We start from the raw sequence: 16,150 nt of genomic DNA, 5'->3' as shown, positions 1-16,150 counted from the left end.
ACAGTGTAGTGTGCAAAAAACAGAAACATTCCATATTAGTTGGCCAAGCAGGAAAGTTTTGTTTGACTTCAACTTGTCTGTCATGAAATTTGCTCACTGCAGTCCAGTGGGAAAGTGCTTATTTCGAAGTTAAACCTGACATGATACACAAAATAGTGGTTAACAGCTTCTTATTTTATGAATGGATCTTATGAATATCAAAAATAATCTTTATGGTGCACCTCAGAATTTGCTTGATTTGAAAGTGGTAGCTTTTTGTAGTTCATATATAGATAGCCTAAATTAGCTGAGCTATGAAAGTAATCGAGAAGATAACAGATACTCTATAGTACCTATAAACTCTACAATCAAATTTGACTTTTCAGTCCTGTAAGATATTACTGATCTCCAGTATACTCTGTTTGATTGATATGTACATCTCATGTCTCTGAATCAATATTGTCTATATACATGTACACATGTAGTTATTTTCTGATGAAATATACTAGTTTGTACTGATATTTCTTTCTTTAGTTATATGTACATTACCTCACATTCCATGGACTTAAGTTTTAAGATGATTATCAATTTGAAAAAAAACTTTTTTAATATTTGAAAATTTAGGTAATAACCAGCATCCTTTTCACAAAACATTGTAAGTTATGACCTCATAATAGATTTGATGTCATAACTTACAGTTAATCTTACTCTTTAATATGATTTTTTGTTAAAAGGGCCGCTGTACTTTGGTGTACTTAAATCATTTGAGAGTTTGAAATTAAATAGTCTTAGTAGTAATTGTTTTTTACATATGTCAAGAATTACATTCTTGGGTTTAAGAATTGAACTACTTTGCATGGTATAATATGTTGGCATGGATTTACAGTTGTTCTATGCATGTGAGCTTTCTTGAATAGAAATGCTTTCAAGAGTTCTTTGTGCATTTAAGTTTTGTATGATGTGAGGGAAAAATACTTGTACAATTTACAAATATTTTTTTTTTTATAAAAAACACCAAAAAACTGTAAGACTTTCTTTTGCCATTACTGAATTTGTCGTATTTCAACTAAATTACAAACTTCTTTAATACTATAAAGTCTAAGTAAAGGTTTTGCTTGAGTTTCTTCCTTGTTATGTGCTTTCGTTATTAAATTGTTGTTTTCTTTTGCTACATTCGCCAAATTTATTTTTCTGAATATCAGAAATGTTTTGTGTCCATGTGGCCTTTTTGTATGAATAAAATATTCACCCAGTTAAAGGGCCATAACTCTTACATTCTAAACCCTGTCATATATTTCTAGGAGAATAAATCCATTTGACCAGGCTTCAGGTGATATAAACACTGTTAGTCAAGATGACAGTCGTTATGTTGAAAGTTTTGTAGTAAGGTTTCTGGGATCAATGGAGGTGAAGGCTGACCGAGGTAAGTAAAATGGTCATTCATGATGACAGATGATGATTCTTTAACACTGGTTTCAAAACATTGGTTTTGTTTTGGTTTCAATTTATTGTAAATGATATGTTTTAATTTAAATTGTAATAAGCCTTCTCATCGGTTGGTTCTCCTTATGCAAACTAATTTGTTACTGTGATGTCAGTAAGGTCTATTTCATCACAGTCCATTGTTCAAATAATTCCATAGTTAATTTCAAGGACCAATAGTGAACTTGGACTTGAATCCATTGGAAATTAAAATATCGGGATGTATTTAAAATTTTTGTCCAAGTTGTGCTTGGACAATTTACACTTCTTCATTAATAGTTTTGTAGGTCATGAAGCATACATTGCCATCTAGTTGGTACAGTGTAATATCACATAATTTACCCAGTAGTCAAAAGTTGAAAACAGTACTTAAAAACTAGACACATATTTGGAGTTCTCATGAACTCATATTTGTAATCTCAATAGAAAAATGATAAGCAGTTGATTAGTAATGATGATTTTCAGGTGAACCTTTGGTTCTTGAAACAATGAGACAGATAATGGCAGCCAGAGCAATACACAATGTCTTCAGAATGACAGAATCTAAATTAGTTATATCTAGTGAAGATATGAGGTAATCTACTCTATATCTGACTCTTGAAATATGTATTTAGTGTTCTTTTTTAAAAGTAAATGAAGGTAGAGCCATAATGTTGTAAAAAATGATCATGTTGTTAGGGTTACTGTTATTTTCATTTGAAAGCTAGAAATTATTGAAATGACATGGTTGCATCATTTTGTAATTTTGGGTAAGAACAGTAAAATGGTATTTACCAAATGGTGTTTTTATATGTGGGTTATTTTTGTCCCATCTGTGATGAAAGTCTCAGAAGGCAAGACTAATGTGTTGCTTTTCCTGTGTTGGCATCTATGTTACATTTTACATTGTTTCTAATTACATCAGTTTGATATGAATCACTTGTGCTAGGTCAATCATATTTAGCATGCAATTGCATTAGCATCACTATATCACTTTTCTGTATCTGTTTCATGCATATTTTTGAAGTAAGTTTTCTGTTATGTTCAGTTTAAAGTTGACTACTCATGCTAGGTCAGTGGTTTTTAGAGTATAGTTGTATTAACATTACTACAGTACGCTTCCATATCTGTTTCATGCATATGCCCCTACTGTCACTATCAAATATTTAAATATTGGCAATCACAGGTGACAGATATAATAATGATGCTAAATATTAGATTATTAAAAGATTTCAGTATGTTAAGAAATATAATTTAGCAGGTTTATCCTATTAAAGTGTTTTGTAATGACAACTTTATGATAAACAGATGCCACAAAATAGAAGGAAATGTAAAACTCATTTGGTAATTAGGTTCCTTACAAATAAGAAATTCATTATTGTTGCAGGTTGATTGACCCAGCCACAAATATAATCAGAACAATATTTGCATTAGCAGACATATCATTTTGGGCAGCTCATAATGAAAACAAAAGGTAAGTGTACGTTTAGATGCTTATAATTGAAGTATTTTAAAGAAGTTTATGGTCGTCATCATGAACTCATGGATCGTTACGTGCATCCAACTGCACCATGAAAACTGATTTGTTCAACTTGTTACAGTTTTCCTTTCCTCATTCATCTAACCAGAATTTAGCTTTTATTGAGCAACTTGGCAGGTGTCTCTAGAAAAGCAGAGGATGCTTACCCTACCAGTGCACCTGGTCCATGCCCTCAGTTTTTAGTGGAGTCCGTTTGGCTCATTTACTTTTGTTACTTTGTATGTAATATTTTTGTTATTTTATGTTCTTTGTTATGTGTCTGTTTCCAATGTCTGGTCTTTGTCCCTAGGTTACATTCTCACTAGAATTTTGATTTCCTTGATTACTCTTCCATCCCCCCTTTTTATTGTTTCCAGATGATAACTTGAGAAAAAAATTTTTATGAATTATTTGTGTATTTTTAAGTGAAAATATTGCATTAATGAGCATTGCTAGGGATTAACATTATGCATAAATATTTTTGTAGGTTGTTTGGTTTTATAACAAGGAACAGACAGACAGGTTTACCCAATCCATCCTTTGCCTGCCATGTGTTTGAATGTAATGTTTCTGCCGATGAGGTTTGTAACATCGTCAACTTAGTAGTTTTTAAGCTTTTCTAGTTTTACCTGTATTGGCTGTGCACAAAAAAAATGTTAAAAAGTCTATGATAGCCATTCATTGTTTCTTTAAACTGCATAAAAAAGATCAAATGAAAATAAAGATAGGCTACATTTTGTTGCAATTTTATTTCATTTGAAATTAATAGAACTTTGTATGTTGCAAATAATTCAAGTTGCAGACATGATTTTTTTCCACTTTTTATCGGAATTCTGCTATTTCAGTTATGGATTTTACCGTTTCGTTTCTATTTTTACTGTGTATTTACTTCCAATTTTCCCAATTTTCACTTTGTCTGTTGACTTTGTAAAATCAGGTCTGAAGTTGATGGGCTATGTTTTTTATTTAGTCTTGTATTATAAACAAGATAGTATTACAATATAAATGGTCTCTACTTCTGAAATGCACACAACAATTTCTGAACAAGTAGATACTCGAGAGGAAATTTGAGTACGTAATGAAGTTATTTTTAACTGTTATCTGTTTTAAACTGTTTTTATCCTATTCCTTCAGATTTGTGGTGCCATACAAACAGCAACAAAACTTGCCTTCCAAGCATTAATGGTAAGTATCTGAGTGGGTTAATGAAAAATAAAGTTTTCAGTTAGCTTAATATGGGGATTTCTCTCCATAAAAGTGCATAGATTTAGTTTTTATGAATTTGCTATTAAACTGTTAGCTGTTGACCTTAAACCAGGTAGTTGCCATACACTTTTTATTTTTGCTTATGTTATTTATAAGTGTTATGTATCATGTTGCATTGTTAATTCTTATACTGATAAGTGTTTCTGTGTGATTTAAACATTAGTGTGTAGTGTAACCAAAAATTCTGTGCTTAATGCAGATTCATATTGTAGAAGTGTTGAAAGTAGATAGTTATTTGTAGATTTTAGTATTCAGGGGAATCAAGATATTGTGGAGGTCACAAAAATATATATTTGGTGAGGTGGAGATAAACTGCTTGAGTAGATCATCATTTTAAGCTTCATTCTACCAGATTTTGAATAATTCTGTTGATAAAAATATGGTAGTAGAATATTATACCTATAGGTCAAAGTTGCATTACAATGTTTTAAATTTCTTATTCATAAAAAATGTCATTTGCATTATGCACTGTACATTTGCATGAGAAGGTGACTGTGACATTTAAAATAAATGTTATTGACATAACTAAACCATTGCAGCTCAGTTCATCACATGAAACATTAGTGTATGGTATGTAAAATGATGGTTAAAGGTCTTAATCGTTTAAAGCACAAATAGTCTAACATTCTAAACCTGAACTAATTTCACATGTATATTTAAATGTTTAGGTGTACTTGTATCAATATGTATGATATATTGTGGTTTTTTTTTTCTATATACTTGCATGTTTTTGTTTGCTTTATTTTGGAAAATTTGTGAAGATCAAAATATGAGGGTGGCATTACAAAAATGTGTATGCACATATTTGAGACAACTTTTGAAATAAGGCTTTGAGGGAGGGTATTACAGGTGCACAACTCTATACAAATTTGAAAAGTGTTACACATTGTTATGATTTGTATAACACAGAGCGAGCTTCAGCTTTGTTTAGTTATGGAAATACTGTGAAAGTACTTTAATTCGTGGATATAAATTTTCATGGAATCCGGGAATTCGTGGTTTTGAGGTTTTCAGTAAACACATCAGTGAGAATCTCCCTTTTGTTTGGAACCAAATTTCATGGTCTGGCTCAACCACAAAAACCATGAAAATTGGTACCCCACGTACAGTAGTACTTTTACAGTAGTTGAAAGCATCTTAAAACGCCTCAGATTTTCTATATTTCCCAAGAAAAACTTTGTTTTAAGGTTGTAAAAATACATCAAAGGGGGGTACATTAAATATAGCATAAAATAAAAGATAAAGTGGAACTAGCCGTAATTATAACCTTTTTATTGTTCCTGCTTAAAAGTGGGGTTGTTAGTTAATGTATCTTAACCATTCCACTTAGTTGGGATATAAATGGAAAGATACTACATGTATTATAATGACAATGTTGTTCATTCTGATAATGTGTGATAGTGTTCAACAAGAGGAAAGTACTGTATTTTTGAAACGATCATTACAGCCATCACATGAACCCTGTGTAGCAGGTGTGAGTAACAATCATATATGTCCTGTGCTTTGTCTGTACATGTACTGTTTCTTCATATCATTTTAGCCAGTTACAAGTGAATTAAATGAAAGTTATATAAATTAATACAGAACAGTTTGTCTTAATTTTTAAAATTGGGTTTGTGTATGTGTGGAAAGCTTAAATTCAGTTGTACTTGGCAACTATTGAATCATTTTTAAAAACATTTTAAACAAAAATTATTATCTACAAATAAAGTTTTTAGTAGAGAGGAGGACCTTCTCCTTGGTGACAAATTAAAAAATTTATAATTACCCCGGTACCCGTAAAAGAAAGGGGTATTTGAATTTTGGATCTGGTGTTCCATCAGTTGTTTTGTTAATCATGCCTCAGGTTTAATTTGCATTAAAGCCTTTTTCTATTTCATTATTGACTTTGTAAACGTTTACCACCACTATCATGGAATGACCTTTTAAAAGTGGCAAAAAGTGCTGAGCAGGGCATCAGTGCTCTCAAGCACACATTTTTTTTTAAACATTTTAAATCAGTATGGTAAGGTTTTACCAGTACTGTTCTACATGCATTTTATATCCTGAAACAAAAGGTGTATGTTCGTGTATATTCAAGAATTTCTACCTTATTTTACCATATTTATTTTGAGCATGTAAATGGACATGCATGAACTTTTACTTGCATGCTCATTATCTTCATTCTGTATATACATGTATGTGTAATTTTAATGTTTTTACATATAATGTTTAAGCTAGTTTTTGCATGAGTGATGTTTTTAGGTGTTTGAGAATTTTCATATTACAGATGTTCTTTTATATATAAGTGCTAAAAAATTGCAGTCATATAATGTATCAGTAATGGCTTGATATCATCCTAGCCATCATTAATATACATTTGGTTTCCTAGACAGTGATTTGAGTATAAATGTAGGGATCTCTCTGACATTGTGGAAGAAGGTTAAGGATTGTTTTGAGGGTTTTAGGAATTTGGGAAAAATCCACATTTTGTATGGTTCTTTACAATGCTGCATTTTGGTTATTTTAATTTGTCCAAAGTTGGGTCCAAAAATGAAACTTTGTTTGATTTCAGAAAAACTAAAAACAAAGAAAAACATTCCTTTGGGTTCTTCCATATATTGAATCTAATAGGGTTTATTTATTTTAGTTTTTTTGGGGTCCAGTGTTAATTGGTCCATGTCAAGGTCCAAAGGGTTCAAAATAAAAGTTTGAGGCAAAAATTGAAATCTTATTGTTTTTTTTTCTCAAAAACTTGATCTTAGATAGCAGACCAATACAGGATTTAGCCATCCAATACAGGATTAATCTGTCCAATATGTCATATTTGCCTGGTTAAAATCCATATTGGCCTAGTTAGTCAATAAAGGTATAATTATGTTAGGTTGTCCATATTGGCTGAGTTATTGGTCCTTGGGTAGCAATATTGGACTTTGGCTACGCCTCAGTCCAATATGATTAGCCTTGGATCAATAACTCAGCCAATATGGAAAACCTTAACCAATAATACTATATATAAATACATGAACTGTATCATTTATGCAGTAAATAATACAGTGTAATCTGTCTAAACTGAACTCTGAATAAACCAAAACCTGTGTAGACCCTTTATATCAGTTTAAGTGTATTTTTAACCTGGGTAAACCCATTACCTGTCTATACCAATGTAATTTTAACCAAAATTTGATTAGATTGGCTACCATCAGTAGGTTTTAACTTGACAATGCTCAATAATATTGGAGTCAATTTTTGTATGCAGCATTTTTTTTTCTAAAAGTTAACTTACATGCTAGTACCTGGATCTATCGCATGATTGTTTCTTCTCTGTTTTTTTGCTACTTGTACTATTATAAGCTTTATACAATACAAAAAATGTATATACTGCTACATATTATATATTAACAAGTCTTAACTAAAAACTACCTATATAAAAATTATGACAACAGAAATGTTGATTTTTTATAAACACAATGTAGCAATAAGAACATTGATCAAAATGTAGCAATTTTATTCTTCTAAATTATATCCATATCCACCTACCTGTTAAAGATTTAAATCAAAATAAGAAGACATAATATATCACTTGAACTTCATAGAACTTACATATTTCAAGACATTAAGTGGAGTTTTTTTGTAGTGATGGGTCAGTTCCTCAAAACTACTTTCTTAAATTCAATGAATTATATAAATATAAAAAAAATATTTTATATTAAATGCTTGCAGATTTTGTTCTAAAGGTACTATCTTATACCTTAAGGTTTTCTAACATCAGTAGTTTCCATATTGCCATTTTTTTTTAGCTCACCTTGCTGAAGGCCAAGTGAGCTTATGCCATCACTTGGCATCCGTCGTCGTTGTCATGGACAAATTTTTAAAAATCTTCTCTTCTGAAACTACTGAATTGACAGGTTTTAAACTTGGCATGATTGTTCCTTAGGGTGTTCTGCACAAAATGATTGTTGAAATTTTTGATCCATGAAAAAACATGGCCGCCGTTACTAAAAATAGAACATAGGGGTCAGACGGCAGTTTTTTGCAAATAACTCAAAAACCATTGCCTTTAGCAAATTTCTTGCTGGAGTAATATTGTTCAGCATCATGAGATGGACCTATGCCAAAATTTTCAAAACGATTGGTCAACTGATGTAGGAGTTACAGACCTTGAAACAGTTTTTTACGCATTTTTCGCATGTGCAACTTTGAAAATCTTCTCAAAATCCATTGCACAGAATTCAGTGGAAGTTGACATATATGTTCCTTAGGGTATCCCACACAAATTGACAGTTGGGATTGTTGATTCATGCATTTAGCAAATTTCTGGCATAGGGTAAAATTGTTAAGCATCATGAGAAGGACCTATGCCGAAATTTTCAAAACCATTCATTGACTAATGTAGGAGTTAAGACCCCTTACAGTTTTGTTGTTTTTTTTTGTTTTTTTTCACATGTACAACTTTGAAAATCTTCTCTAAAACCATTTAAGATCATTGAATGAAAATAAGCATAATAGTTGTTTAGTGCATTGTGCTCAAAATGATTGTAGTGATTTTTAATTAATGAATAGATATGGCTGCCTATACTAAAAATGGAACTTAGGGGGTCATAAGACAGGTTTTGAAAAAAAATTCAAAAATTGTTGCCTTTAGCAAAATTCTGGTTCAGGTAATGAAAATGCTATGAAAAGCATTTCTTGCATTTGACAATTTAGTTGATTTTAACTTAGCCTGTCTCATTCCTCAAGTTTTTCAAATAAGCAAACAGACCCATCGAAACCTGCCGGACCATCGGACCTGTCCGGTAAAATTGTCCCGGGTCCGGTAAATACACGTTGCTTGTCGGCCCGGGTGTCCGATGTTTTTTTCTTACGTTAAAGAAGATTTTCTCAAAACTGAAGTGGTTTTTGTGAATAATAAAACTAGAACGTTTTAATAATTACGTGAATTAGTCTACAGTCTAGCGAGATAGTCAATCAATTTGATTGTAAACAATAATATGTAACTTCCGGTTCATTCGCTACACATCATTTCGTCCTTTGATATATCGTCCCTTCCGTTGTCTCGCTACTCGTTTACATGTGAAACATGCTGTTATTATATTGTCAAAATAATAATGAAAAAAATAATAAAGTATATTTCTTTTACATCGAAATTGATAAAGATTAATAATTGAACATCTGATAAAACAAATTTTCATTTGACAATGATGATGATTATGAAGACAGTGAATGTTTTGACTATCAAGATGAAATGTTGAATTTTGAAATGATTATGTTTTATGCCAGAGATTGAGAATAGATTTTATAATTTAATAACAATACTTTATTTCAAATTTAAAAAATCCACAATATATAATACAAAGAACTCAAAACAAAGTACACATGTTTCGTTTATGAAGACTCATCAGATACACTCTAGCCAAAATGAATAATGGTGACAAATTAACAAATTCAAGAGCCCATACCCAGTAGTTTTAAAATCAGCTTGATAATAAAATGTACTTGGAGATTCCCACCCCCCATCAAAAATGTTAGCGTGTTGATAAATTGTTCAGAGTTTTTTCGGTCAGACAAATTGTCGTTCGGTCAGACAAGTCATCACCTTGTGTCTGACCGAATGTCAGATGTGCTTAAAAAAATTTCGATGGGTCTGAGCAAATGGTTAAGCATGTGAGCGATTCAGGCTCTCTTGAGCCTCTAGTCTTTTTACATGTAAGTGTGTCCAGTGTTTGAATTTTCTCATTTAGATATTCTGTTTTTTGTCTCAGCATGTCAAGACTTTATTTGTGACCATGTATAAATATGCTGACCTTTTTTTACCATAGTGTCATTATATGGAAAATATCAGATTTTTAGGCAAACAAATTGTCCCAGAAGAAATGTTGACTAATTTTCAATGAAAGCAGATACTCACTGTTCCAGGCACAGTCATTTCTGTGACAAATAAAATATATGTCAAGAGAGATAAATATCATGAATGTGTATTGTGTTACAATGGTAAAATTGTATGGTATATTTACCCACATTTACCATTTATTTACTTGCAGGAGAAGAAAGCTGTGGACAAGATCAAGAAAGTTAAAGCCCAAGAAAAGAACATTTTGTTACAAAATATACAAAATCTTGAAGATGCTGATTCAGATGATGAACTTAACAAACTTCCACTTTCTCCTGATGGAAAATACTTGGTTCTTACTGCTGCTGAAGAAGATGATGATGCTGTAGAGGATTTTAACAATGTAGAGACACAAATAACACAAAATGTTAAAGATTTAAATGTAGGACAAGAGGATGATGGAGCAGTAGATGACTCAGAAGCTTAATCATTTAAATAGGGCATTCTTGTTTATTAAGTACTTTGTGTACTGGTTGTGCAAGTTTGAATAATTTCTTGAGAATTATGAATATAATACAAAAATGTACTGTGAAGGAAAATTTCAATCATGGGTAAATGTATTAATTTTCTTTTTAGCTCACCTTGCCAAAGGCCATATGAGCTATTGCCATCACTTTGCATCCATCGTGGTCGTTAACAATTATACAAAACTCTTCTCCTCTGAAACTACTTGACTGATTAGAACCAAACTTGATATGAATGTTCCTTGGGGTATCCTGTATAGAACTGTTGTGGGATTTTTAATTTGTCCAAAAACATGGCCGCCATTACTTAAAATAGAACATAGGGGTCAGACAGAAGTTTTTTACATATATCTCCAATACCGTTAGGTTTAGCCAAATTCTGACATGGGTAAAACTTTTCAGCATGATGAGATCAATCTGTGGTAAAATTTTCATTTTAATCTATTAAGCCATGTTGGAGTTATTGCCCTTTTTTAAAGTTTTTTGCTATTTTTAATGTTATTTCTTTCAAAAATCTTCTCCTCTGACACTATTTTACCAATTGAAACAAAACTCAGTATGAGTGTTCTTTGGGGTATCCTGCATAGAACTGATGTGGGGTTTTTTGATCCGTCGAAAAACATGGCTGCTGTTACTAAAAATAGAACATAGGGGTCAGACAGTAGTTTTTTGCATATATCTCCAAAACCATCAAGTTTATTCAAATTCTTTCAATAGCTGAAACAATCCTTATTTTTAGGACTACAAAAGTCTTCTGGCATAAAATTTGTCAGATGCCTTCTTATAAGAGTTATTGCCCTTGACAGGGGAAAATGACAGGTTTTTTTTTTACAGTTTTCAGCCAATATCTTGAAAACTATGGTAGATTTAGACTTTCATTTGCTGAAATGATCGTTATGATAAGTCCTATTAAAGTTTTCTTGAGTCAAAATTGTTGGACAACTTCTTGTGTAATTTATTGCCCTTGAAAGGCAAAATTTAACCAGGTGAGTGATTCAGGCTCCTGGCAGCCTCTTGTTTTCAGAACACTTCATTGGTTTTTGTCTCTCCCTTTCAAACAAAATTGCAAAAGTGGATACAAAGTCGCTACTGCATTCCTCTATCTGTCAAAAATAGCAATAAAGTCATTGTCAACTTTTGACATGGCAAGGAGATGCCACATTTCAAGTTGTCCTTCTTTTTAATTGGTGTATTTTATATGACTTCAAGATTTGTCTGTTAAGTAAAAACATCAAGTACTTGTGTCATTTTTTGTAAACAACAAAGAAAATGAAAATAGGTATACTATGGAAATTTTTTCACAGTACTGTTAAGTTGAATTGAGTTTTATTGTCTGTATGGTAAAAAAAAGCATTTAATGTTGTTTCTGCAAAAAGTATGTTGGTTTTTGTCCATTTTTGTAAGTTTGCTGAATTTTCATTTCAGAAGTCTATTCATTCATATGATTTTGCTATTTGCAAGCTTGGTTGAGCATTTTAGTCATAGAGAACAGGGGCTTGTAAGGTTTAGAATTATGTTAATATTTTTGCATGTATTTAATAACTGTCATTGTTCTTGATATGTTTCATCCTGTCTTACAGTTGAAGGATTTTAGTTTGCAGACCCCAATATTTCAAGGTTCGGTAAAATGATCCTGCTTCATAGATTTCATCATTTGTAAAATTCCTCAAATGTCTAATACTTCAATAGAATATAGACATTTCACAGGTACCATTAAACCTAGATATTGTTTTTACCCACACATCTAGTATCCTCAAATGATGTTACATTCAGTATTTTTTTCCTGGTATTTGCTGTACATGTGTGGGTGTGTGTATTTTAAGCTTTTATGAATGATTTTCTTGTTCAATGCATTTTTTAGCAGACACTTTACACTTTATTTATATATTCCAGCATTATATGGAGGCAAAATTGTGTTTTGTGAGTCTTGTAAAACTGTGGGAAAGTACTTGGGTTTAGTATATATTTAACTGCTTAAAGAAAATCACTTTTATATAGTTATGATAACAAGTGTGTTTTGAGAAAGGTACAATTTTGTATAAGTCATCCAATATGGAAATCCAACATCATTTTTTTCATTTTTGTTACCAGCCCTGAAAACAGTTTTAGTGTGTCAAAAAATTTGGGTCTTGTAGGACTTCAGACTTCTTTTTGGTATGTCAAAATCCATGGGATGTCATTAGTGGGCAGTTTCATCTACTTGTGCATGTCTAGACACATTTTAGTATATTTTATGCATTAAGAAACAATACAAGAGGAATATGGCCTAATTTCTCTGCAAATATCTGTCAAGTTACTAAAATATCACTTCCTGGTTTCATTATAATTTACCTTTGATAATGTTGCTTTAGATGGTATCATAACAAAATTTGAAGAAGAAAGATGAACTCTGTGCTGTTATAATTTTCCTGCAGAGTTTAGAAAATAATTCATGGTGTTCTTCAGAGTTACTTTTCTGGTGATCTTGTCACTCAGTTGTTACATTCTTTAGACACAGTAATACTGTTTGTATTGTTAAGGTTTTGTTATTTGTTATCAGAAGTCCGATATAGTGCTTGATGATTTATATCTTTGTTACAGAGTGTTTAAAATTCATGCCATTAATTATATATCAGTGTTTCTTTTACTTTTTATAAGCTCATTATGAATGAATGAACTTGGTTATTTAATAATGGTGGTGTTCAGTTTTTCTCCCCTTTTTTACTTATACACAAATGCTTTTAAAACACTCTTAAAACTTTATTTACGACTGTTAGGAACCAATCCATAAAAATTCAAACACTTCCCTATGGCAGAAAAACTTACCAAGCAAACAATGTTTTTCGGTCTAGATCGAATAAAATTAAAATTTGATAGGAAGTTTTAAATTTTCCTATCTACCACTTTTCATTTCATATCAGGTTCAAGCAATCAATTAACACATTTTCTTATTTCATTAATAGACTGAAACATGAAAAATGAAAAAAAAATAGATAAATCTAGTCAAGTATACTGGTATTTCAGAAGTCATTGTGATAATGGTATAGCAATTAATGTGATTGTCTTGTGAATAAATGGTTAAAAGCACACTTTTTATTTTAGCCAATATACAGACCAATTTAAAGTTAAACACAATTATTGTGCATTGTAGAAAAATGTGACACATTAATTACCATCATAAATATACACATTGGATTTTGATTCTCCAGTATACAGGCCCAGTGCTACAAGGCTTGGAAGAATTATATAAGTCTTAGAAAATTCTCAACTGTGACATCATCAATTTCAAAGACTTTGATTGGAGTTGCCATGGAAGTTGAGAATATTCTCTGAAAAGTATTTTTAAGTTTTGTGGCTCTCATGCCAGAACATATAATGAATTCAGGTTAAGAAGTTTTGTTTCTCTTTATTGCGGTAAATTGATAAACTAGTAACCTGTCACTGTGCAATGACTAAATATCAAATGAAATATACAGTATACTCCATAGCAATCCATCTATATCTATTTATATATGAACAAATGTAAATATGTAGTTTTATTTATTTAATAATAATATAATCTGCTACATATATATCAGTAAGAATAATATTAGAAGAAGATAGTTTTTAGATAGAGAACCATTGTCCATTGTTAGAATCTCAGAACTAAGAACTATTAAGAAATTAAAGTTCTATGTGCCTAAATGCTAGTACTGAAAGAGAAACTCTCTCAATGGAATTTCATGTACTTTTTGGTACTAATTACTTTTCAAGAAGATTTTGAATTGTCATAATATCACTGACACTCACACATTTGTAGTAATAGTAAATTTAATGGTTGTTGCATAGTGTTAAAACTTGATTTAAAAAAATCATTTATTTAGATTTTGATTGGTCTACTGTTAAGCCTGATACTTCTAAATTGAATTCAGTTTTGTATCCAAAAGACTGGTTATTCTTTTAAGCTTCATTTACTGTAGTTAGATTTTTAATTGATGAAATACTTAGTACTCAATTGAAAGCATTAATGCTGAAGATTTATATTGTTTTTAAATTTTGCAAGAAGAAAAATAATAAGATGAACTTGATCTTTGAAGGAAATGAAAGCAATAGCTATAAACATGAACTACATCTTTTAAATTTTTTTAAGGTCACTGCAACAAGAAAAAATAGACATAATTTTTGTTTGTGTATGTTTCATACGCATATTGCAAAAATCAGATAAGATCATACATAATTGAATGAGTTCTTTCTTTACTTTAATTTTCTATATGCCAATACAGATATGGTCTGATGAAATATATACATAATAAGTCAGTTTCAGGTGTAGTTGTACCCTGCACAGTAGGAGAAGTGTGTACTGCTTTACTCTTATCCATTTTTTCTATGTGTGGTCATAACACTTTTTTTCTGTCAAAGTTTTCTCAGCAACTACTGAGATTTTAACACATTCTTCTTGTATGTATGCCATATAGTGGTATCCATTTTCGGAAAAAAATTGACAACAACTGCCTGTTTACCGAGGAATTCGATTATTTTTTTTATATTGTGGATGAAAGGGGGGGATATTACTAGTGAGCCAATGCTCACAAATTTCTTGCTTATTCAAAATTCTTTCTGCTATTTAGTTACCTAAGAATTTTACCATTTCATGTATGTTGTTTTGAGGTGAAAATTCCTCATGACAAACCATTTTTATTTCACAGTAATTGTCTTAACAGAGCTTAAAGGAAAGTATTTACATGGTTAGCATTTAAACCCTCGCTTCCCCTTGATTTGAATTGTGTCCCCTTTAATCTGTGATATGTAAAGTCTGTATATTGTACATATTAGCATCATTGCAAGCAATTCTAAGGTGTGTGTTATTGAAGTAAGTTATTAATAAACTTATTGTTGAATAGTTTGTTATGATTTATACAATGGTGAGTTACAGTTGAGTTTGATATATAATTTAGTCACCTATGTCTTCCAAAGGCAATCTATCAATAACTTTAAAAACTTTTTTATCTTGTTTGTCATAATGCAGTGTGTGTTCATGTACTACAGCATATTCTAGTTTTGTATGTAGCTCATTTTGGTCAATATCAAGTGTAAATGGTCATAATTTTGTTTTCAAAATTTGTAACTTTTAATTTTTTTTTCTATTCAATCACTCAAGCATGCATAACATTGTCTTAGTTGAATAAGGTGGTTCTTTTATCAATCTAAGTAGTCTCGTTATAGTGTGCCCACCTAAAGTGTGGGAGGTCGTGGTTAGGGTCCCAGTCTACTTGTACAAAAGACTGTAAAATATGGTGGGCACTGCTTATCATCGAACCAGGTAGTATTAAGAGATTGCAACACGACTGGTTGTCTTGGGGTCAGAATAATGGAACTAGTGGACTGACAAGCCTTTCCATGGGCAGTTACTTAGAACTGTGGGTTAGCACATTTAAAAAAAAATCAGCTCAGCGTTTTGGCCTATTATGGAGCAGGCTCTGTTAGATTGGGCATATGTCCTTGTTCAGAGAAACATGAAATATCGGCAATTAAAAGTTTGATTAGAAACAATCGTTCCTAAATTATAAGTGTTAACTTAAAAAATTCTGTTTGTATGACGTTTCTAGAAAAAACAGAGTTTTTTTACCCTATCAA

The 16,150-nt window shown here is 31.2% G+C and overlaps 1 protein-coding gene across 7 annotated transcripts in view; it reads left to right on the top strand.

The window, feature by feature from the left end:
• LOC148627240 (DCC-interacting protein 13-alpha-like) overlaps window positions 1-15,414 on the top strand; it is a 43,935-nt gene extending 28,521 nt beyond the window's left edge. For 3 of the 7 annotated variants that reach the window (XM_088570156.1, XM_088570178.1, XM_088570146.1), the window contains 7 exons: window positions 1,281-1,402; window positions 1,927-2,035; window positions 2,828-2,914; window positions 3,447-3,540; window positions 4,094-4,144; window positions 5,673-5,699; window positions 10,246-15,414. In XM_088570156.1, the coding sequence (XP_088426282.1) occupies window positions 1,281-1,402; window positions 1,927-2,035; window positions 2,828-2,914; window positions 3,447-3,540; window positions 4,094-4,144; window positions 5,673-5,699; window positions 10,246-10,521 (766 nt within the window). In that variant the 3' untranslated portion in view covers window positions 10,522-15,414. Of the gene's footprint in view, window positions 1-1,280; window positions 1,403-1,926; window positions 2,036-2,827; window positions 2,915-3,446; window positions 3,541-4,093; window positions 4,145-4,764; window positions 4,796-5,672; window positions 5,700-10,245 lie in introns of all 7 variants that reach the window. The other 4 variants (XM_088570187.1, XM_088570168.1, XM_088570164.1 and 1 more) reach the window with 2 other exon arrangements.
• The last annotated feature ends 736 nt before the right edge of the window (window positions 15,415-16,150 follow it).

Source organism: Perna viridis, chromosome 1, assembly GCF_037379345.1.
Source record: "Perna viridis isolate PV_CMFRI_1.1 ecotype Kerala chromosome 1, ASM3737934v1, whole genome shotgun sequence".
In the NCBI taxonomy this organism is placed as follows: Eukaryota; Metazoa; Mollusca; class Bivalvia; order Mytilida; family Mytilidae; genus Perna; species Perna viridis.
The sequence above is the reverse complement of the archived record's forward strand: the minus strand, read 5'-3'. Positions and strand labels throughout refer to the sequence as shown.